Genomic DNA, 23,184 nt, shown 5'->3' on the forward strand with positions numbered 1-23,184 from the left:
GAGCCTTAGAACTTAGTAAGTAATCTAGCTAGATATGTGTCAGATTCTGTTTTGTTTAACTGTCTGATAAAATAAGTTGTGCTGAATGGAATGTATATTCCTGTTTTTGTGTCTTTTTGTAACTTAAGGTTTTGCCTGGAGGGGTTCTCTATGTTTTGAATCTGATTACCCTGTAAGGTATTTACCATCCTGATTTTACAGAGGTGATTCTTTTACTTTTTCATCAATTAAAATTCTTCTTTTAAGAACCTGATTGCTTTTTCATTGTTCTTAAGATCCAAGGGTTTGGGTCTGTGTTCACCTATGCAAATTGGTGAGGATTTTTATCAAGCCTTCCCCAGGAAAGGGGGTATAGGGTTTGGGGAGGATTTCGGGGGGAAAGACGTTTCCACGCGGGCTCTTTCCCTGTTATATATTTGTTAGACGCTTGGTAGTGGCAGCAATAAAGTCCAAGGGCAAAAGGTAAAATAGTTTGTACCATGGGGAAGTTTTAACCTAAGCTGGTAAAAATAAGCTTAGGGGGTTTTCATGCAGGTCCCCACATCTGTATGCTAGACTTCGGAGTGGGGAAGGAACCTTGACAGCTTTATATTTCTTGTAACCATTTCTGACTTTTATGCCTCATTATTCCTACTCACTTAATATTGCTCTCTTTGCAGCTAATAAACTTGTTTTATTGTTTTATCTAATCCAGTGTGTTTGAAGCAAAGTGCCTGGGAAATTCCATTTAGGGGAAACAAGGTGTGCGAATATCATTTCTATTAATAAAATGACAGACTTTATATAAGCTTGCATTGTCCAGAAAAGGCTGGGCAGTACAGGACCTACATTTCGGGGGTGGAGGAAATCTAGAAGGGGTGCGTAGGGGTTATCCTGCAATATAACCGAGGCTGGTGAGAGCCAAGGTGTGGCTGGCTAGCTGCAGCACACACAGAGACATAGCTGGGAGTGACTTGCATGCTGGAGGCTGTTTGTGAGCAGTTCAGACTGGAGGCCACAACAGCAAAGCTTTGTAAAGGGCACCCAAGGTTAGAGGACAGGGTGACACAGCAACTCATTAGTCTGGATTGTACCCTGGGTATGTCACAGTTAGATAAGAAAGATATCACTAAAATATCCTTTCCCTAATACCTTACATGGACAACAAGATAGTGTCCCATTCCTCAAAACCTGAGGCGATGCAGAGCTCCTAAGGTGCAACAGAAGAGGACTCCCTCCAGACCTTACAAAGAGCAGAAGCCTTCTACACTTTATAAAATGTGCAAGAATCCTGACTTCAGACCCAGATGTCCCTATTAATTCACAGCAATATATTTCGCTACACAGCTAAATCAGTGTGATGGAGTCCCTAGGCTGAAACCTGAGCCCTCTGACCCACCAACCTGGGGTATTCCTCTCACACTGTGATGCTGTGACAAGCTATAAACCTCTGGCAGGTACTACACTTACAAACATCCACAGGCAGGGACACACTCAGCTGGGTGACATGAATGCTTTGCCAGCTACTCATGAACCAACAATAGAGAAGCTCCAGCCAATTCCCCCCATCTCCCCAGCCTTGCACCCCAGAATTGTACCATCTTGTCCTGGTCAGAAGCCTGACCAGTGTAAGTTCATTGCCTAGTCCACCCCTTCCTCAATGTGGAGAGGACACACATTAGCCTTTGTAAACTGAGCTGAGATTTCCCAAGAACATCAACCAAAACACACTGTTTTAGGTAAAATATAAAACAGATGTATTAATTACATAAAGATAGATTTTAAGTGATTATAAGTAGCAAACATAGAGATCAAAGTTGGTTACCTAAGAAATAAACAAATTCGCACTCTGAGTTCCACAAACTAAACAGGATTTGAATAAAGCAGCGACCCACCCTGACAGATGGTATAGTTCCTCAGTACACAGCCTGGGACTCCTTTCCAGACTGGTACCACCTTCCCGAGTTCAAAGTCTTTGTCCTCCAGATGTGTTTCCAGGTGTTGAGTTGTGGGGGTAGTGAGGCCAAGTCATGATGTCACTTCCCCTCTTTTATAGTTTCTTCCAGCTTGCCAGAAAGATCGTTTGATGTGGGGATCAGGCAGTCACCATTGTCTATGTGTTCTCCCTAAGAAGTTTTCTGGGACAGCCGTCAGGAGTGGATTCCCTTTAATGGGCCATCAATGCATCTGGCTATTCCATTGTTGTACCTGAAAGGCTGGTTGTGGGTGTTCCCAACCTCACAACATATTTCAGTAACACACACATAGCAAAACTTCATATATAATGATAGCACATACAATCCAACAGGATATTAATGTTCAAAAGATCAAGACCTTTAAAATGATACCTCAACAAGGCATTCTTTGTAAGACAGATATTATTATATGATAGTGGTGAATATGGGGGTTCCGGGGTGCTGCTTTGAGGAACAGACTGCCACAATCAGCCACACATGCACGTACAGTGAATAATTCTTAGCTATGCATATTACAAAATTTTTCAAAGGCTCCTAACTCACTCACATCAAAACCAGTTTTCTTCAGAACAACCATAGGCACTTCCCCTCAGTGAGTGCTACATCCATTCTAAATTCCAACTTTTAACCCACAGCTTTTTTAAGCTTTAGAGATGTTCAAAGAAAAGTCGCACTTTAAAAAACAAAAAAACAAAAAAAACAGGGTAAGTATTTTTCCACTCAGATGTTCCTAAAAATTTACCTTCAGAGATCACATATCAAAAATTTCAGTCTGAAAGCTGAAATTCTCAAAGTAATGAAATTTGTGCTAGAATAGAAATATAATGTAACTTTAAACAGAGCAGTTGCTGCCACTCATACTAAAATATTAAGCAGTGTTACTGAAATAGTGAAAAATCAGCAGATTCAATGACTAGCTGGCAAAGAGTAATAAACCCAATTGCGGCAATCCTGTAAAATGACATAACTATTGGGTGCCTTCTGGGGTACCATCATATTCTACATACTTTATATTCCTATCATAAAATTATTATTTTTAAAACTTGAGTGCTGTGATATTATTTTTGAGACAAATCAAAAGTACAAGTTAACACCACCTTTTCATTGAAGTTCCTGAAGGAAAAAGTTAGAGATGATAGCCTGGGAGAAATCAAGATTTGTGTATAAAGAAAAACAATGCTGTAGTACAACTGCAAGTAATCAATAATCTGATGCTCTTCATAAAAAACTTCAAACTGATAATTTTAAAATTGTTTCTTTTCCATCCTTTAATGTTTATTTACTTACTGCATTTTACACAGCACGAACCAGTAAGTTAAGGGACCATTTCTGGTTACTTTCTGGTCACTTAAATAAAAATGTTTTCAGCAATTAAAAAAATTATTCGTTTCTTCACAGAAAGAAGCCACAACATTTTAATTTTGTGCCTAAATGGTTTAAGAGCATTTAAAAAAACGCAAACCCCAAACGAAAAAAAACCAGACCCAAATTGGTGTAATGTGGTAACATGGATCTTATTATTTCTGTATTTCTTTGCAGTATTTCTTTGCAGCCAGATTTAGGAGGTGCTGGGTGAAAAACTCTTTTGAAAAATTGACACATACTGAATTGTTCCTGTAAAGTGAGATTTAGAATGGCAAATTATTGTGTATTGTGTATGTGCTTTAATGTGTATCTCAATATAAACAAACCTGTACACATGCATTGTAACAAGAAATAGGACACACTTACATCAGAACTAAGGCTGCGATTCTGTCACGGAGGTCACAGAAGTCACAGATTCTGTGACTTTCTCAGCTCAGTGACTTCTGCAGCAGTTGGTGCTGGCTCAGGGATGCCCGAGGTGGGCAGCTCCTGGGCTAGCACCAGCAACAGTTTTGGTGTGTGGGAGGGGGCTCAGGGCTATGGGCAGGGGGTTAAGGGGTGTGGGGAGGGACGCTTAACTCAGGGTGAGGGCACGGTCTTGCAGCTCCTAGGCAGTGGAGGGGCGGAGGAGGGGGGCTCTGCGCTGCAGTTCCCGGCCAATGGGAGCTTCGGAAGCTGGCGCTTGTGCCCCTCCGCCGCCTATGAGCTGCATGGGCACAGAGCCGGGTAAGGAGCCCCTGCCAGCCCCGCCAACTCTCCCCCCACCAGCACCAGCAAGGGTCCCGGGCCACACACCAAAGCCTGGCATCCCCCCGCCCCAACCCAGCACCAGCGGTGGGTCCCAGGCCACCTCTCCCAGCACCTGTGGCATCCCCTGACACACACACCCCCGGAGCACCTGCAGCCCTCTGCCCAAATTTTAGTCACAGGTATTTTTAGTAAAAGTCAAGGATAAGTCACGGGATGTGAATTTTTGTTCACTGCCCGTGACTTTTACTAAAAATACCCGTGACTAAAACGTAGCCTTAATCAGAACACGTAAGTCAGTCCTATGTTTTTGTGAGGTTTGTAAAAATTTCCCAACATTAAGGAAAACTGAATCCAAATTACAAATTCACTTTAAAAAGCACCTGAATATCTAAGCCCAATTAACTACTCTAATGTTTCCAATTTTAGCATATAGATTCATTGACAGTACATAAGAATGCCAATGCTTCCGAAGGAATGAACACAACAGGGCAATTTTGGGTGATCCATCCCCTATCGTCCGGGTCCAGCTTCTGGAGCATGGGATTGCATCCCTCACCATCTTGGCTAATAGCCATTGATGGACCTATCCTCCAATAACTTATCTAATTATTTTATTAACAGTTATACTTTTGGCCTTCACAACATTGCCAGCCAATGAGTTCCATAGGTTGCCTGTGCTTTGTGTGAAGAACTACTTCCTTATGTTTGTTTTAAACCTACTCCCTATTAATTTCATCAGGTGACCCCTAATTCTTGTGTTATGTGAAAGAGTAAATAATTCCCTATTCACTTTCTCCATATCCTTTGTGATTTTATAGACCTTTATCATATCCCTCTTTAGTCATCTCTTTTCAAAGCTATGGAAACTGTTCCACCATCAACCTCAGCATGGACCAGTCCACACAAGAGATCCACTTCCTGGACACTACGGTGCTAATAAGCGATGGTCACATAAACACCACCCTATACCGGAAACCTACTGACCACTATTCCTACCTACATGCCTCCAGCTTTCACCCTGACCACACCACGCGATCCACCGTCTACAGCCAAGCTCTACGATACAACCGCATTTGCTCCAACCCCTCAGACAGAGACAAACACCTACAAGATCTCTATCAAGCATTCTTACAACTACTATACCCACCTGCTGAAGTGAAGAAACAGATTGATAGAGCCAGAAGAGTACCCAGAAGTCACCTACTACAGGACAGGCCCAACAAGGAAAATAACAGAACACCACTAGCTGTCACCTTCAGCCCCCAACTAAAACCTCTCCAACACATCATAAAGGATCTACAACCTATCCTGAAGGACGACCCATCGCTCTCACAAATCTTGGGAGACAGGCCAGTCCTTGCCTACAGACAGCTCCCCAACCTGAAGCAAATACTCACCAGCAACCACACACCACACAACAGAACCACTAACCCAGGAACCTATCCTTGCAACAAAGCCCGTTGCCAACTGTGCCCACATATCTATTCAGGGGACACCATCACAGGGCCTAATAACATCAGCCACACTATCAGAGGCTCGTTCACCTGCACATCTACCAATGTGATATATGCCATCATGTGCCAGCAATGCCCCTCTGCCATGTACATTGGTTAAACTGGACAGTCTCTACGTAAAAGAATAAATGGACACAAATCAGATGTCAAGAATTATAACATTCATAAACCAGTCCGAGAACACTTCAATCTCTCTGGTCACGCGATTACAGACATGAAAGTTGCGATATTACAACAGAAAAAACTTCAAAACCAGAGTCCAGCGAGAGACTGCTGAATTGGAATTCATTTGCAAATTGGATACAATTAACTTAGGCTTGAATAGAGACTGGGAGTGGCTAAGTCATTATGCAAGGTAACCTATTTCCCCTTGTTTTTTCCTACCCCCATCACCCAGAAGTTCTTGTTAAACCCTGGATTTGTGCTGGAAATGGCCTACCTTGATTATCATACACATTGTAAGGAGAGTGATCACTTTAGATAAGCTATTACCAGCAGGAGAGTGGGGTGGGGGGAGAAAACCTTTTGAAGTGATAAACACCCATTCTTTCACAGTCTGTGTGTATAAAAACATCCTCACTGCATTTTCCACTTTTATGCATCAGATGAAGTGAGCTGTAGCTCACGAAAGCTTATACTCAAATAAATTGGTTAGTCTCTAAGGTGCCACAAGTACTCCTTTTCTTTTTGCGAATACAGACTAACACGGCTGCTACTCTGAAACCTGTTACAGAACAATGAACCCATTGCCAGTTGGCATTGAAGGGTTCTCAGCATCACAGAGCGAAATGTGTATGCTAGAATATTTAGCTATTGCTTTTGTCATTGAAATGCATCATATATGTTTAACCATTACTTTATAAATATATCAGGTCCACACTAGCTACTGTATATTAACAGAACTAAGATAATATGCAGCTATGTAAATGAAAAGTTTCTAGAGGCCAGACACAAGTTCCACAAATACTACAAAATGCAGAAGAGAAAGTAGCTTTCAGTAGGTGATGTAGATATTACATAGATCTAGCATTTACATGGACACTTTTGTAAGAATTATGTTGATTTATAAATAGGATTTATTAGATACAGAGGAGGAGCTCCTGATCCTGCAATTCAGCAGTGCTCCACTGAATTCAACATATACATGTGCTTAGTTTTATTGTGTAGTCCCACTGAAGTCAAGCCTAAAGGATGGTATTGTTACTAACCTTACATATATGGTGGATAACAAGTACTTCCTACTTTTTGTAACTGCTGTTGGTGAAGAACTAAATTAATAGATTAGCCTGACCGCATACCAATGTGTTTAATTTTAAACAGTATTTTTGTACTTATTTTAAATTATTAAAATATAAAAAACGTACAGCATCAAACAAAAATGGTCCTACACATAAGTTGCTCAACTTCATAGTTCAAAAGTTCAAAAGTGATACCATGTGCAGAAGTGATACCATGTGCAGAAGTGATACCATAAACTAAAGGATCTTGCTCTGCTTTCATCTGCTACAGTAGCTCCCAATCTTTTCCAACAACTGTACTAGTGAGCTGCAGCTCACGAAAGCTCATGCTCAAATAAATTGGTTAGTCTCTAAGGTGCCACAAGTCCTCCTTTTCTTTGTACTACAGCAGTTTCCCAGACTAAGACCTCAGCTACAACAGCAAATTAATTGCATCTCCCATATGATTTTGGGATCTGAATTTATCTAATTAGGTATTTCTAAAACACCAGCCCCTATGGTAGGTGCACTGCTTGTTATCCAAACTGCATGGAGTTAAGGTTTTTCCAAATGCGAGCCTTACAGCTCAACTCCAGACATTAGGTCCTACTGGGCCACTACAACTGCCCACTTCCCAAGTCCGTACCACACACAATGGAGCTCGAGCTGCTCCAGCAAACCCACCTCAGCATCATCCTTCGGCTGCACTACACCTGGTGCACTACAGCCAGAGGTGGTGCCAACCCCTGCCCACCTCCCATGCACCGACACAGAGCACTCCAGCCCGGCGTGCCCCGGTCTCACCCCACCCTGGGTCCCGCCGTACCAACCCCTGCCCACCTCCCACGCACTGACCCGGGCGCTGCAGCCGGGCGAGGCCGGCCTGACCATCCCTGGACTGCCCGCCGGTGCCCGCTCGCAGCCCGCAGGCCCATCCCCTGGGGGCCGCCAGCGCAGCCGAAGCCCCGGGAGCCAGGGCCCGGCCCTCGGAGCCGCCTCGCACCCACCTCAAACACCACTTCTTCGTCAAACTCCGGTGTCATCCTTCGCCATGACACCCGCCCCGGGCACTGTGGGAAACCGAGTCCGACCAGCCCTTGGCGACGGCTCCCCACCCGGTCCAGCCCTCGGTCAGGGAAAACTACAACTCCCAGCAGGCAGCGCGGGCGCCCGCTTCCGGGAAGGGAGGGGGCTCTAGGCTGGGCTGCGCTGATTGGCGGAGCCCGTCGGGTTCCCTGTGGCGTGGGGGTGGGGCAGGCGAGAACTCGGCCTTTGGAACGTTGCCCGGTGATCCCGCGCTGGGGGCTCGCGGCCGCTAGGGCGCGCTGCTCAGCCCAGACCGCGGCGCAGGGCTGGGAAAGCGGCTGCTGCTCGGGGCTCAGTCGGAGAGGAGCTGCGGGACCTGATGGAGGAGCGGCCGGGGGGCGCCTTGCGGCAGTAGCACGGCGGCACAATGGGCTTGTCCTCTTCAGCTCCGCGGGGGGCTAGGGCTTAAGGGGCGAGGAGGAGGCAAGAGAGGCGCGTGGGTGGCACCATGAGCTCAGCCGGTAGGTGCTCAGGGAAGAGGGGAAAGTTTGGGGGGGGGGGGGGGTTTGCTGGTGACTTTTCTCTCTGCTGCGGAGCGCTGCCTGCCCAGCCCCCGAGGCGCAGCTGCGGGATGGGTCTCTGCCGTTCCTTAAAGGGCGCCCAGAGGCAAGGAAACCCCCTCCCCCCGCCCTGTTTCCCCTTTAGTAAGTGCAGCGAGGGGGGTCTGCGCGTTTCCCGAGAAGCCTTTCAGCGTGTCCTGGGCTGGTGGGTCTGTGCAGCCCGCGCCCCCAGGCTGCTGTTGGCTGGCGTCTCTCTCTGGGAAGTTACATTCCCCTCGCTGTGCGTGCGACTGACATAGTTGGGAAAGTTTCTTCTGGACTACGGTAGCCAATAGCGCGGCTCTTCTGCCCCTCGACGAGCTTGATTCTGCCTTTGCGCTCCCTGCCTGCTCCCTCCGGCTTGCAAACGCCTCCTTAGCGCGGAGGGAACCAGGGCTGGAGATTTGTTGCGCTGAAAACGATTCCAAGGGACTGTTCTGTCCTCCCTGTTGCCCGAGAGGACAATGAGGCGTACAGAGGCAAGGCTGTGAGTGGAGATGCTGTTGCCAAGAGAAATCATTCTGTCTTCCTTTGGATTTTCATCTCCTTTGGATAAACCATGCCCTTGGTTCCTGTGGGTGGACCTCAATGAGATCTTGTCCCCATTAAAATGGTCGGACCTATCTTTTCCTTTTGTTGGAAGCCCTGGCTTGCACTGGAAGGAAGGGGAGAAAACTTGCAGCGAGGGGAGGGTGTTATAACAGCTGACCCTTTTTTGTTTGTTTGTTTCCCAACGGAGTGAATGGGGGAGTGTTTTTCCCTCTTTTTCTATTTTATTTTGGTGTCCAGCCTTTTAAAAACACTTTTGCAGTTGTCTTCTAATATTCTGTGGAAGGTTTCCTCTTCTTAGACAACTCACCTCCTAACTTTTTGTCATTGTTACACTTTAACAGTGAATTTTCTTTTGGTTCAAACCCGTTGTTTTTAAAACCGATACAGTGTAATTAGAGTCATGTGAGAAAATACTTCTCAGGTAGTGTTTTGTTTTTTCTGCTCTTTGACCTGTTTTTGCTATGATTCGACCCCTCGCTGTCAAAATTAGCCCTTTGATGTTTTGAGAGAGAATCAGCAGAAAAAATGTAGATATTCTGCAGTATCTGTTTGACATCAGCAACAGGGCACAAGATGATCAAAATTAAAAAATAAACACTTATCCTTATTCTCCAGTTACATTGTAGTGACAATTTCATACTTCTCACTTCCTTCAAACTATATACCTCTGTAGTAGAACCCCCATACTTTGAAAAATATTAGTCTACAGAAGATCAACCATCTTTATTGGTCGTATTTATAGTGACATATAATAAAAGCATCTTGCTAAGCTCTGGTTATTGTCATTTGTCACCATTAAGAATACTGTGCTCCATGGCAAAATGTCTTTATAACCAGACTAGTTCACTGTAATTTATTTTATTTTTAAAGTGTAAACACACCACCACATTCTTAGATTCTTTTTTCTTGTGGCAAAGCAATTCTAAATATCTATTCTTCACTCTAAAATAAATATTCATCTGTATGTTCTGTTATCACTTTGTATAACCTTAACACAGTTGCTAATGTTAATTGACATCTACAGTCAGTTTTACCTCAAGAACTTACCAGTCTTACCAGTATGATCACATATGCAGACATACATAGTGAGGAGCATTCATTACAAACACTTAGCTTGACCTAACCCACATTTGTGTTCTTTTGTTCTATTAAGTATTATTAATTTTATGGCTAAGAAAGATGCGAAGCAAATGCTTGGTTTAAAACAAGAAAGCTTCCTGTATTTTAGTGAGTTACTCAGGGTTTTTTTGGTTGTTTGGTCATATAAAGAAGCATTGTCAGTACTTTTGTTCGCCCATCTGTTAGATTAGCAGGCTTCCTTTCTTGTGCCTGCATGAACCAACATGCATGAGAGCTGTTTTTTCCATTGAATAAAATTGTGTATAAATTATGCTGATGAACTGCTTTATGGAACTTTTTGAAGGCATCAGTTAAATACAATGAAAACCTTAAACAACAAGATGTTTCCTGTGTGGGGGAAAAATGTGGTTCTACAGGATCTAATTTAATTCGTGTGTTTAAAATAAACAAAAAAAACAAAAAAGCACACGCACACTTAAACAAACAGTAACCAATGTATTGCACTTTTCAGTGTTGCACAAGACGAGCTCTAGCATATAGAACTGCTTAGCTAAACAAAGGCAATCTAATGGTCCTATAGTTAATCATGCCTATTTAAAAATAAAAAACTTATGAACACACATTTCTTCCCTATTTATTGTGTTCCCATTTTTTAATTACTTGTAATACATTGTTTGCCTAATAGATTTCTAAGTGACTCTATTTAGAGCTGGTGAATTAAGAAATAAAGCAGGAGAGTATGTATATTTAACCACTGACTAATGTGTTCAAGTTTCAGAGTAGCAGCCGTGTTAGTCTGTATTCACAAAAAGAAAAGGAGTATTAGTGGCACCTTAGAGACTAACCAATTTATTTATGCTCAGATAAATTTGTTAGTCTCTAAGGTGCCACAGGTACTCCTTTTCTTAATGTGTTCAAAAAAGAAAAGGAGGACTTGTGGCACCTTAGAGACTAACCAATTTATTAGAGCATAAGCTTTCGTGAGCTACAGCTCACTTCTTCAGATGCATATCGTGGAAACTGCAGCAGGCTTTATATATACACAGAGAATATGAAACAATATCTATTCCCACCCCACTGTCCTGCTGGTAATAGCTTATCTAAAGTGATTTCCAGCACAAATCCAGGTTTTCTCACCCTCCACCCCCCCACACAAATTCACTCACCAGCAGGAGAGTGAATTTGTGGGGGGGGGTGGAGGGTGAGAAAACCTGGATTTGTGCTGGAAATCACTTTAGATAAGCTATTACCAGCAGGACAGTGGGGTGGGAATAGATATTGTTTCATATTCTCTGTGTATATATAAAGCCTGCTGCAGTTTCCACGATATGCATCTGAAGAAGTGAGCTGTAGCTCACGAAAGCTTATGCTCTAATAAATTGGTTAGTCTCTAAGGTGCCACAAGTCCTCCTTTTCTTTTTGCGAATACAGACTAACACGGCTGTTACTCTGAAACCTGTCTTAATGTGTTCAAGTTACTTAGTAATATTTCTGGGACTAGAGTTCCTTACCTTGTATTTTTTTCTGAGAGTTAAACAGCTGGGCAAATAAAATAAAATAATTGTATTATGGAGTGCTCATGAGATCAGAGCTTGACTATTGAAGTAAAATTCAATATAGTACTAAGATCCAGAATGCCAGATTGTTTGGCATTGGGAAGCTATTATTCCAAGAGTTTTAGAGATTTGTGACTTTCATGAAGCTGTGCATCAGTGCAGGACCTATCTGCATAGGTCCAAGACTGAGGCTTAGTTTGTTGTTTAGGAGTCGTATTTCTGAGGGCCCGAAGGTAGATAAAACACACAACAGGAAAGGGAAGATACAGTGTGGGGAATTACTGGTTAGGAGAAGGTAGGAAGGATTCCTGGAAAACTAGTTTTATGGAGGAATTTGGAGGAGGAGAAGTGTGAGGAGGGGGGGGAATCTGTCTTGGCAAGCCCAGGGGGGCTGAGACACAAGGGAGCATGTTGAAAGGTGTGTGGGCTAAAAAAAGCACTAATGTGAAAGGATTAAGGGGAGTGAAATGGGAGTAGGAGAAACAATATCAGTGTATGTAGGACAAGATTATAAAGGCCTTGGTAGTGAAGATGGGGAGCTTTAACTTGTGGTAACAGACAGGAAATCAACAAAGAGACTTGTGTGTGGGAGGTAGTATTTTTTTTATGTACATTTTTATTTTTTACATAATTTTACACTTAATCCCATAAGTATTAAAATAATGTAAATTGTAAATTTAGCTGTCATTCTAGTCACAGTGAGCCTATACTGTTTAAAACTACAGGGCATCATTCAGCTGTTAACAAGCAGTGTTTCCCATTAAACAGTGCTGTGAAGCATATAGAAAATTTGAAATATCAAGATGTCGCCCATTCTTGGTTCAATTTAATGTAAATAATTTGAGTGTTTCCCTTGGGTATCATTTTAATGCATCTTCAGAATGAAGTAGTTTGATAGAGAACCCATCCGTATTGATTCTTGTCACTTCTTAATTCTGCCAGGAATAGATTGAAACACCTAGGAAATGCAGGAATAAGTGTCTCTGTGTGTGAACTTCTTCCCTCTGAATGAGGCACTGTATTGTTGGAGGATCTGTGTTTTGGAGGTGGTTCCAACCACTAATAGTCGTTATAGATCTGACTTTTTGTGTGTGTGTGTGTGTGTGTGTGTGTGTGTGTGTGTGTGTGCGCGCAAGAGTGGAAATGTAAACCCTGACCACCTGTCCAAATTTCAGCTCACATTCTGCCTTTTGAAATACTCAATGCATGTTCAGTTCGCTACTGTACAGGGGTGCTGGAACAATTTTTATAGTGGGGGTGCTGAGAGCCATTGAACCAAACTGTAAACCTTGTATATAAAGGAAACCTCACTACAAGCCAGAGGGTGCTGCAGCATCCCCCGCACCTCTAGTTCCAGCACCTATGCTACTGTATTCTTTTTTGTTTCCAGTACTAAATTGTTTTGGCGTAGTGTTATATGCCATTGAATTTAACTCCAGAGTTGGTTGTATTTCAGTGATGGGTGAAGTGATCCATATATGGTTATCTATTAATTTGTTTATAAAATATTGTGTTTAGTCAGTATTAAAAGAGGCTTTTAAATGATTATTGAAAATTAGTTAAAAACAATAATTTCCTTATTGCAGTGATCACACTAAAAATGCTTAAATGTGAATATGCATGTATTTTTTATAGGAGAGGGAAGACACAAGTTGGAAGTTGAGATTTGGTTTAATCATGGCAGTGAAAGAGTAGGTGGTTTATTTATTAGCACAGAAACTACCTGCGGCGGTGGAATTGCAGTAGAAAGAAAACCAACATGACTTTTCCTATCAAACTTTATTACTTTTAAGGGCTGAAAACATGAGGCCTACAGGATTTAGTGTCCTTTTAACCTTAAAACATGTCAAATCACATATTTACTCAGCTTTATCTCAACAAAATCTGACTCAAAGAGCTTGTTAGGTTCTTTAGTCATTTCTCTTATATTCACTTTAAAGTTATCCCAACTTTCCTGTTTTCCTTCAGCAGATCACTAAACAAACTGAAGTTTTTAATTAATGTTTTCCTTTTGGAATTTGTTTAGCTTATTTTATAAAAATCCAGCTGCTAGACAACTAATTTCTTTCGTTGCATTTTAAAAGCTACATATGTTATCTTCCGGGATGTTATGACTCGCTTCCTATTTTGTTTAGTTTGTAACATTTGGACACCTGAAAAATCACAGTCTCTATGTAAGTATAAAACAAAACATGGAGAAAAAACTACTACTGTTTCAGGCTTGGGGGAAAGTAGAAATTAGATCATGTACATAGAACTCTTCTTTTGAATTTTTATTTTAATTTCGCACCTAATTTTCTGTAGGTACAAAATTGATGCTGAAGGTTTATTGGCATAAGTGATTTAAGATATTACTCAGGCTACAATGGCCTTTGTCATTAAAATCACTAGATGGCTTTTAAAATAATTTGGAATCTATGTGGTGACCTAAGTATAATATTAACCTCCATCATAGCCTCTGAGTGCCTCCTAAGTATATATAAATAGAAATAGCAATAATAATTTCTCTTCCTACCTACCTTATAGGAGCTGGAGTATTTCATAGTGAGGTTGTTATTTTATGCTAAATTCTTCCACCCCGGTCATGAAGAGTAGTACATTACTCCAAGAATAGTGCCTAGAGGTTTCAGTAAGTCCACTTGTGGAGTAAAATTCTGTTCTACATAACTAAAGGTGATACAATTGCATTGTTACATAGGCAATTGAAGAACTTCTCTTGAATAAACTAAAGAGATTAAGCTTCTTAAGTCTCTAACTGTAAGGCATCTTTTCCAGATCTCAGATTGTTTTTGTAGTTCTTTTCTGAACCCTTTCCAATTTTTCACCATCCTTTTTTAAAATCTAGACTCTAGAGCGGGATGTGGTGTTCTGCTAACAGTCTGTCTAATGCTCTATGAGGAGGTAATCCCAGCCCCCTACTCCTGCTTGGTATTCTCCTACTTATATATTTGAAGACTGTTTGCCCTCTTAGCTGCAGCATTGCACTGGAAGCTCAAGTACAATTGGTTGTCAATCATAGCCTCCAAGTCCTTTTCAGAGTCACTGCTTTCCAGGATAAAGTACCCCATTTTACAAGTGTGAACTAGATGTATGTCCTTGCATTTGGTGGTGTTAAAAAGTATGCTCTTCAAATGAGACCACCTTACCAAGCAATCTATTTGTTAAATATCTTTTAAATTTTTATTGATGCCTTCACCTTCCCTCTTAACCATGATTTTTTTAACCAAAGAAGCTTTCTTGCATAACTGTGGCATATTTAAACAATATCCAGTTATCATTCACATTTTTCTGTTCACATATTTCTTCCAAATTTATTTTTCTCAGAATTATTCTCAGATTTGAGAAATTGACTGCATCAAATATATATGATTTGGTTTATATTCTGTTTGCACATGACAAATGAAATTAGATTGTGATCACTTGCACTTGGACAACTGTCAGTTTTCAGTAATTGATTAATTTATCTTTATTCGTCAGAAAGACATCTAATAGAATTAGAATTATCCTGAGTATTTATTGCATTAGAAAGTTATCAGTAATTTTTGGAAATTCCAAAGTTGTTTACCACTGGCAACATGAGATCTTCAGCATGTGTCCCCCAGATGGGAAAATTGGATTATCATTGTGGATTTCATTCTACATGTTATAGATAAATTTTAAGGAGCTGCTTGTTCTGTTCCCTTGTCTGAGTTGGTGGTTTATAGCAGACCCTCCATCCATACCCAGTCTTGTGATTTATCAGTTAGCACATTGATCCACAAACATTCCTGGTGATGTTCTTTTAAATTGTCAGTAACTCTGAAACAGATAATGATATCTTTAATGTAGAGTTAAAACTCACCTGTCCTCTTCTGCCAATTCTTTCCAAAGCAAGGTGTATCAGTGACTTTAACATTCTAGTCATGTGAATCATCCCACCAGGTTTCAGAAAAGCCAAACGTATCAAACTTCTTTTAATAAATGAATATTTCTAACACTACTTTTTTTGTTTATTATCCAGGATTCTAGCATTGTTACCTAGGCAACTGAAGAATTTCTTTTCTTTACCTTAATACTTTGGTTCTTTACATTCTGCTACCTTGAGTTCGAGTTTGATGTTTAAGCATATGTACTGTGTTTACCACCTTAGCATCCTCTCCTGTTGATGCTAGTTGAAAGCCCTCCATGCTACATTAGCTAGTCTGCTACCCAGAAGATTCATTCCTCTTCTGTTGAGTTGTAAATGGACCAAGCCATGCATCCTCCTTGCCCAACAGAAGATGGCTCAATGTTCCACAAAACCAGAGCCCTCTATTTCTCATCACCAGTTTCCCTCCATTATTTTCTGCTATCTATCTCGCTTGTGGAACAGGAAGAATCCCTGGGAAGATCACTGATACTTTCCTCTCGTTCAGCTCTTGATGATCTGCTAAGCCTCTTCTGAGGCAGTGTCATTCGTGCCAATGTGTAACATAAGCAACAGATCTTTGCCCCTAATCTTCATAAACCCATCAATGATATATGTTTTGTTCGCTCTGGAAAAATGGTAGTCAGTCCTGCTGTCCTTTTATCCACTGAAGAATGTTTTATCCACCACCTTAACACTGAGTCCCTGGTGAGGATTGTCTATCTTCTTTAGATTTTCTGTGGTCTTCAGTCATGCTTGATGTTTCTAAGGATTGGGCTGAGCATCAGTCCTCGGGTGTGAGAGACCCCTTTTTCTTGCCTCCAGCTGAATATTTCAGTGTATTCTTTGCACTGCTGCACCACATGCTTGTAACTAGTGAATTTCTCTTGGTCCCCTTTTCTCTGGTGGTCTCAAATTGTCCTGCTTCTGGCTCTGTAGACTGTCTAATGTTGCTCTTTCCTCACTGTGTCACAAACTGCCAAGCCTCCTCTCTGTCTTCCTTTCTTTTCAGCTTCCTTGAAACCATTCTGTTCTGTATTTGGGCTACGGTGATGCTACCCAAATCTGGTTGTCCAATGTTTTTTCTGCCCTCCCAGACCTCAAATCTTTTCCTGCAGCACAGCCATCAACTTGCAATTCATGCAGAGGAAGTCACTATTTTCAGGCAGGAAATGGATACAGAAAATGTCACATCCTCTGCAGGTCATAACTGTTCCGTTGCTGGTCATCCTTGTTGTGTATGTAGAGCTGTACGTCTTGAAAATATTCCTACAAACCTTCCTGTAAATTCCTTTAGAAACCCCCCTGCTAGCCTTTCCTCTGCCTATTCTGAGTTCACGTAGCAAATGACTTATGTATTGAGCCTCACAGGTCAGCTTTGACCCCTTGCGAATGGGATGAATAAAATGATTCCTTGCAGCAAGAGGTGCTAAATTTTGGGGCTGAGTAGAGGCAGTCTGGGCTTAGATATAGTGATTCACAGCCCAGAAAAACACATGGCTTTCCTGTTTTTATGGCAGAAGAGTTGTCTGTCTTTCTCTATCTCCTTTAGACTGAGCACTAGCACAGTTTTATAGAAATCCTCCCTCTGAGTCTCTCAGCAGATGGCACTTTCTACTTCTAGGAGCATGACTACACTAGAAAGTTTACAGCGGTGCAGCTGCACTGCTGTAAACTCTCTAATGTAGCTAGTCTAAGCCAATGGGAGAGAGCTCTCCTGGCAGCTTAACTACTCCACCCCGGCAGTAGCTGTATCAGTGGGAGAAGCTCTCCTGCCGACATAGCACTGTCCGCACATGGCTTATGTCGGTGTAACTTATGTCACTGTTCACGCGCCTAAGCAACGTAAATTATGCTGACGTAAACTGTAGTATAGACAGAGCCTAACACTCGGTCGTCTTTCTCACTTTTCTACAGTAAGGCAGGGATTATAGTTTAGCATTAAAAATGAAAACACCTCATGGGTTTGCAACAATATTGTAATTTCTAGTCAGTGGGCCAAATGATCTCTTCAGATATGCAGCATGTATGAGCATATGTTACTGAGGCTTTTAAAAAGCATGTACAAGGAAAGTGGAAAATACGCAGTGATATGTGTTCAATAATGGAGGCAATGTGTAAAGAATTTGCTGCTAAATGAGAAACATTGCAGTTGAATTGCATACATTACCTTTCTTGCATCAAGATCATTGTGAGAATTGGTTATGATGGGATATCTTTTTAGATTTGTAAATGTCATAAATAATCTCTTGCATGTATTAAAATGTCCCATCAGTGAATACTTAAAAAAAAAAAAAAAAAGTGATTTATAGTAGTGTCAGATGGATCATAAGCCATAATCATGATGACAGCTTCTAATTGATAGAAAATGGCATGCCTTGGGATGGAAAATTCAGTAAGACGTGTATTCTCATTGTACTTCTTGGAATGCACTTCACTGCTAGAGAATCAGTTATCATCCAAACTTCACTCTTCAGAACCCAAAACTTATAACTGGTTATAGTGGCAGATTGCCATTAGTAGATGTTTCTGCAAAAATAAAGGGGAAAAGGACACGGTCAGGTTAAATAGTTGCATATTAAAGGTGAAGGGGGGTTATTGATTATTGAGGATTATAATAATAGAATTGATATTACAGTAAAATTTTTAGTCTCCTTTAATTTTCACTATTTTATGCTTTTTTTTTTTAAAGTACTTTTGTATGATGCTCCACTTAAACTGCAAAACTAGGTTAGTAGACTTCAGTTCTCCTCACACTTCAGCATCTTAGCAAGCAAGAAATTCTTTTTAAGTACTTTCTGAACATTTTTTGATAAACATTTCTAACAGGCTTTAGGTTTTGAAAAACCCTTGTTTTAGAAAAACTAAGTTTTCCTCCCTAAACTACCTGAGTGTTTCTACTGAAAGGAAGAAATGCTGGTATAAAAAAAGTATGGTAGGGGGTAAAGTGAAGTAGTGTAAATAATTGAATAGTTTAAATTTTATAAAAAGTTGAATCTTTTAAAAGTACTGTAATACAAGATAAGTTGTTTTGTAGGCTCATAATGAGTACAATTTTTGTTTTTTCCTTTCTAGAAATTAAGAAGCCACCAGTGGCCCCAAAACCAAAATTTGTGGTAGGACACAAGGCATCACCTCCCCCTGTTGCACCTAAGCCAGATGTTGTGTTTGCTGGAGTTATACAAACAACAAAGAAAACTAAACCAGTGATAGCACCAAAACCAAAGGTTTTCAAGAGTTCATCTGTTCCTGAAGTTAGACCACCATCATCTTTAAGAAAAAGCACAAAAAGCCTAGAAGAACACAAAGGAGATTCTTCTGAAACTGTAGACCACCTGAATTATAAAAATGGAGACTCCACAGAAAACACTGAGGATACCACTTACATTATACCAATGTGTTCTTGCAATTTTGAATGCATTCATAAGCTTGGAAATGGGGAGAACACATGTAAAACTCAAATAATTTTTGAACACTTAGAGAACTTAGAGAATATCAAGATAGGTGAACAAATTGCACCATCTATAAAAGGTGGGACAATACAGGAGAGTCATAGTGAAAAAGTGGCAAATAGAAATCGGGTAGTTTTAAAGGCCAACCTTCTGGAAGGGACACTCAAAGATGTTCTAACACAAAGTGTATTCCCTAATAGTAGCTCTTTGAGGCACAAGTGTCCAGATAAACTTGAAAGGGATGATAGTAGTAGTTCTAACAATGAAGTTAAAATAGAGTGTACAGATCTTGTGCAGTTATCTGGTTCTGAGGAAGCTACAGGCAAGCCACAAAATAACCACAATAGGAGAGATGCTGATGAAATCCACATGTCTAAAACTTGTTTCAGTCTGACTGAAAGTAGCCACAATTGCTATTGCTCCTTGGACCAAGAAACCCTGGAAGATGTCAATGTAAATAGTGATAGTACATTTGCAGGTGGAATCTGTATGAAAGGAGATGATGTTAAAACATCACCTTCCTCTGGAGCATGTTCAGCACCCAGCTCAAAAGTGCATCCAGTTCCAAAACCGAGAAAGCTGCGTGCTGCGTGTCTAGTCCGTCAAGATGGTATGGATACTTACGGGGAAGGAACAAGAGAACCAATTAATTCAAAGTGTGATTCTGCTGGATCTTCTGAGCACATCTTTAATAAAAAAACAGCAAAAATTAATGTTCTTGGTCAGAGTGTTTCATATAATGATCATCCAGAAAAAGTGCATCAGACTAATCCGTTTGAGATTCCTCAAAATCTTGCTGAGAAAATACACTGGGTCAAGGACTCTACTGATACCGAAGAATCAGCCTCACAGCGTATCTTGCCTCCGCTTCTGCAAGAAGCTTCTTTCATGACAGAAAATGTTGAATGTTCCTTGGATGAAGACCTTAATTTAACAAGTCCTGCAGATGAAATGATAGATGACACTAGTATATTAGCTGCTGTGGACAAAAGGACTAGTTTTATACAAAGCAGTACTCTGTCCATGAGTTTGCCTAAGCAACTAAAATTGACTTGCAATCAGCACTTGCCTGCCTCCAGTAGCCTTGATGTTTCTTCTCAGAAACCAGAAGATAAAGAGATTCATGTAAAAGATGAAAGTTCACCAAGGATTGTTCCTAAAAAACCTCAAAGACACAGCTTGCCTGCTGCTGGACTGCTGAAAAAAGCTGCATCAGAGGAGCTTGTTGAAAAAAGTTCTTATGTTTCCAATGAAGATAAAAAAACAGAAAATGTTCTGGAAAGAACTCGTTTAAGGCATATATCGGCCAAAGAACAAGGTACGTCACCTTATGGTGACATGCCAAAACGTTCTTCAGAGAAACCTGTCTGGAAGTTACCTCATCCTATCCTGCCATTTTCAGGCAATCCAGAATCGTTAAAAACTGCCACCATTGCCACAACCTCTGAACTTTCAACTGCTGTGATCAAGCCTAGAGCTAAATCTCTATCTTCTGTGGATATGGAAAGAACAGACAAGCCTTGCAAAGACAGTCAGAAGAAAAATACTTTAAAGAAATTTCTCAACATTAAATTGTCTGTTTGCATAATGAAAAGTGACTTCCAGAAATTTTTTTCCAAAGGCAGCCAGTCCATGGATGGTGCCATAGCTAGTCTTTCCACTGGGGAAGGGAATGGTATTGGTAACAACTGGAAAGTAACATCCCTAGCAAGCGAAAGGAAAACTAAATCTGCCAAGGCACGTTCTGCAGAAATAAGTAGCCCAGCATCACAAAAGAAAAGACAGAGACATAGGAGTCAGCAGGATATACCAAACAGTCAAAGATTAGAGTCTTCAGATGAACAAATATTCTCAGGGAAGCAGTTGTCACAAACACACTTGAATTCTCTTACAAGCGATTATCCACCAGAATACGAGAATGTGCGCCACTATGAAGAAATTCCAGAGTATGAAAACTTGCCTTTTATTCTGTGTTCTGATAAAAATCCATGTTTTGAATGGCAGAATTCCAGCAGCATGGTGGAAGACCGTGACACAAATGTATATGAGGTGGAAGAACCAGATGACGCTACAAGCAGCCATTCAAGACATGGCAGGTAATCTAGGAGGAAAGTGTGTGTAAAATAGATACAGCTCTGTGTGCTGGGTACAGACAAATTGTTGTTTGTTGTTGTTTTTGGATGGTGAATTTAGGAAATATGCTTGTTTTATTATGTGTTGGCAAAACAATCTAATACCCCTATGTATTTTCACCCATATATGTTAATTTAGTAGCAATTTGTGACCCAGAAGGACTTTTTCTTGGTGAAATAACTCTTGGATCTACTTGCAGAATTTAGTATCAAGGAAAAGGCAAATTTTTATCATTCCCAATGTCTAATCAGACTTAAAGATAAATACTTTGCTTTGGAATTTAGAGTATTCTTAAACTGGAATTGATGGTAATATCTAACTGTTGCTTGTATTCAGTCTGGAAAAGCTCCTGTAAATAAAGACCAAGTCCCAGAGTGAACTTGCTTAAATGCTCTAAGTGAAGCAGTCCAATGGAAAGCTCTCTGTGTGATGGACAGCGCTTAAAGATAGGCTTTGGTGACTTTTAATAATAAAGGTGGACTTTTGTAGCGTTTTAGGGTTTGGTAAATGCATGTTCAGATTTTGAATGGAATATGTAGTTATTTGTAGCTCAGTGCCCAGCAAGCTACTTTTTGCAATTCCTTGCACTATAGTTTTGTAATGTGATCCTTATTGAGATGAACTGCAGGGCTGGTGTATGGACCAAACTCTGTGAAGACAATCACAACTGCTCTTATTTTACATGTAGAGTACAAAGGCTTTGACTTTTTTTTATGCATCTCACCAGTGTGAGAACTTATGTTTTGCAATGAGATGCTTGTTGTAAAGGGGGAGAAAATATTTGAAATGGCATCCTTATAACTGTAAGCAGAGTCAGAATGAGCTCCACCCTGACATCTGGTGGTGAGGTGTGGCAAGTTGTGGAAAAGAACTTCAGGGGCCGATCTCATTTGCATAGGCACACCCACCCCGCCTAGAATGAGGCCATAGCGGCCCAGATGGTCACTTTGGCTGCTGTGGGATCCCCAGTGTCTCTGTTATTGGGGCAGGAAGAATAAATTGTTATTATCCTGATTATGGGAATCAAGGACAGTGGAACTGTACTTGGCCTTTTGCTATGATGGAGGGACTCGCCATCAACTAAGTAGCACTCGCTAGGCAACGGACATGGGTTCCAAAACTGTGAATGGAGAGAGGCTGGGGACAGGTATTAGTACCTGGTGGTGTAGGCCCCTTTGTGAGGTCCTGAAACATCGATTGCACCTCTGTCTCTCTCCACTGTCTCTCTCCACTGTGGAATGTCAGAGGTAATTTTGGGTCTGTTAAGAGTCTAGCTACAGGTACTGTGCTGAGTTCACTTCGGCCTTATGGTGCACCAGCACTAAGGCTCCCACTACTACAAGCTGAAATCACTGAGCACTGTGTCAAGTAGTGGGGAGCCTGAAGATCTAGAGCATAGCGGAGCCGTTTGTGGATGGGCTGGTGGAGCAGTTCATGGGAGGGTGGGAGCCACTTGTGTGACATGGAGTGGAGCAGCTTGTGGAGCGGATCTGAGTGAAGCCCTGTGGAGCTGCGGGACAGTCAGCTTCAGGTTGCGTAAGGTGCCCCTTACCTCTCTTTCCTCCCCCCACACCCCCAACGCACATTTTTACCCAGACTGGGGAGTAACACTCTGCAGATGAACTTTTGAACTCTGGGGCTGGACTTTTGGGGTTGTTGGACTTTTTGGACTTTGGGTGATGTTTGGATTGCTGGACTCAAGAGACGTTTGGGTTGTGGGACTCAAGAACCCGAGGGAAAGGACATGGCCCAATTTGCTGGGGTGGGTCTTCACTCATGGTTTGGTTGATGAACCCTAGTTGTGGTGTTTTCCCAATTTAATGCTGATGTCGTTTACCTCATGTTATTAAAAATTCTCTGCTACACCGAGACTCTGTGCTTGCAAGAGGGGAAGTATTGCCTCTCTGAGGCACCCAGGGGTGTGTGTAAGATTTTCCCAGGTCACTGGATGGGGACTCGAGCCAGTTTTGCGTTTGCTTTGATGAGAGGGAACTCCTGTGTATTGAACCCGGCCCTTGCTACTATCAACTCGGCCTGGCAGAAGGGTTACATAACATTTTTAGGAAGTAAAAACTTGTATATTGAATTACTTTTCATCT

General features: G+C 41.4%; 2 protein-coding genes across 9 annotated transcripts in view; one reads left to right on the forward strand and one right to left on the reverse strand.

Annotated features, from left to right (window-relative positions):
- The window catches only part of VEZT (vezatin, adherens junctions transmembrane protein), a 98,982-nt gene extending 91,054 nt beyond the window's left edge, over positions 1 to 7,928 (reverse strand). For 4 of the 7 annotated variants that reach the window (XM_073327512.1, XM_073327507.1, XM_073327503.1 and 1 more), the window contains exon 1: positions 7,809 to 7,928. In XM_073327512.1, the coding sequence (XP_073183613.1) occupies positions 7,809 to 7,844 (36 nt within the window). In that variant the 5' untranslated portion in view covers positions 7,845 to 7,928. The other 3 variants (XM_073327509.1, XM_073327505.1, XM_073327506.1) reach the window with 2 other exon arrangements.
- Positions 7,929 to 8,163: 235 nt separating this feature from the next.
- Positions 8,164 to 23,184, forward strand: part of FGD6 (FYVE, RhoGEF and PH domain containing 6) — a 104,024-nt gene continuing 89,003 nt past the window's right edge. For both annotated transcript variants that reach the window (XM_073327515.1, XM_073327514.1), the window contains exons 1-2: positions 8,164 to 8,348; positions 18,576 to 21,048. In XM_073327515.1, coding sequence (XP_073183616.1) covers positions 8,336 to 8,348; positions 18,576 to 21,048 — 2,486 coding nt within the window. In that variant the 5' untranslated portion in view covers positions 8,164 to 8,335. The remainder of the gene's footprint in view (positions 8,349 to 18,575; positions 21,049 to 23,184) is intronic.

Source organism: Lepidochelys kempii, chromosome 1 (assembly GCF_965140265.1).
Source record: "Lepidochelys kempii isolate rLepKem1 chromosome 1, rLepKem1.hap2, whole genome shotgun sequence".
Classification (NCBI taxonomy): Eukaryota; Metazoa; Chordata; order Testudines; family Cheloniidae; genus Lepidochelys; species Lepidochelys kempii.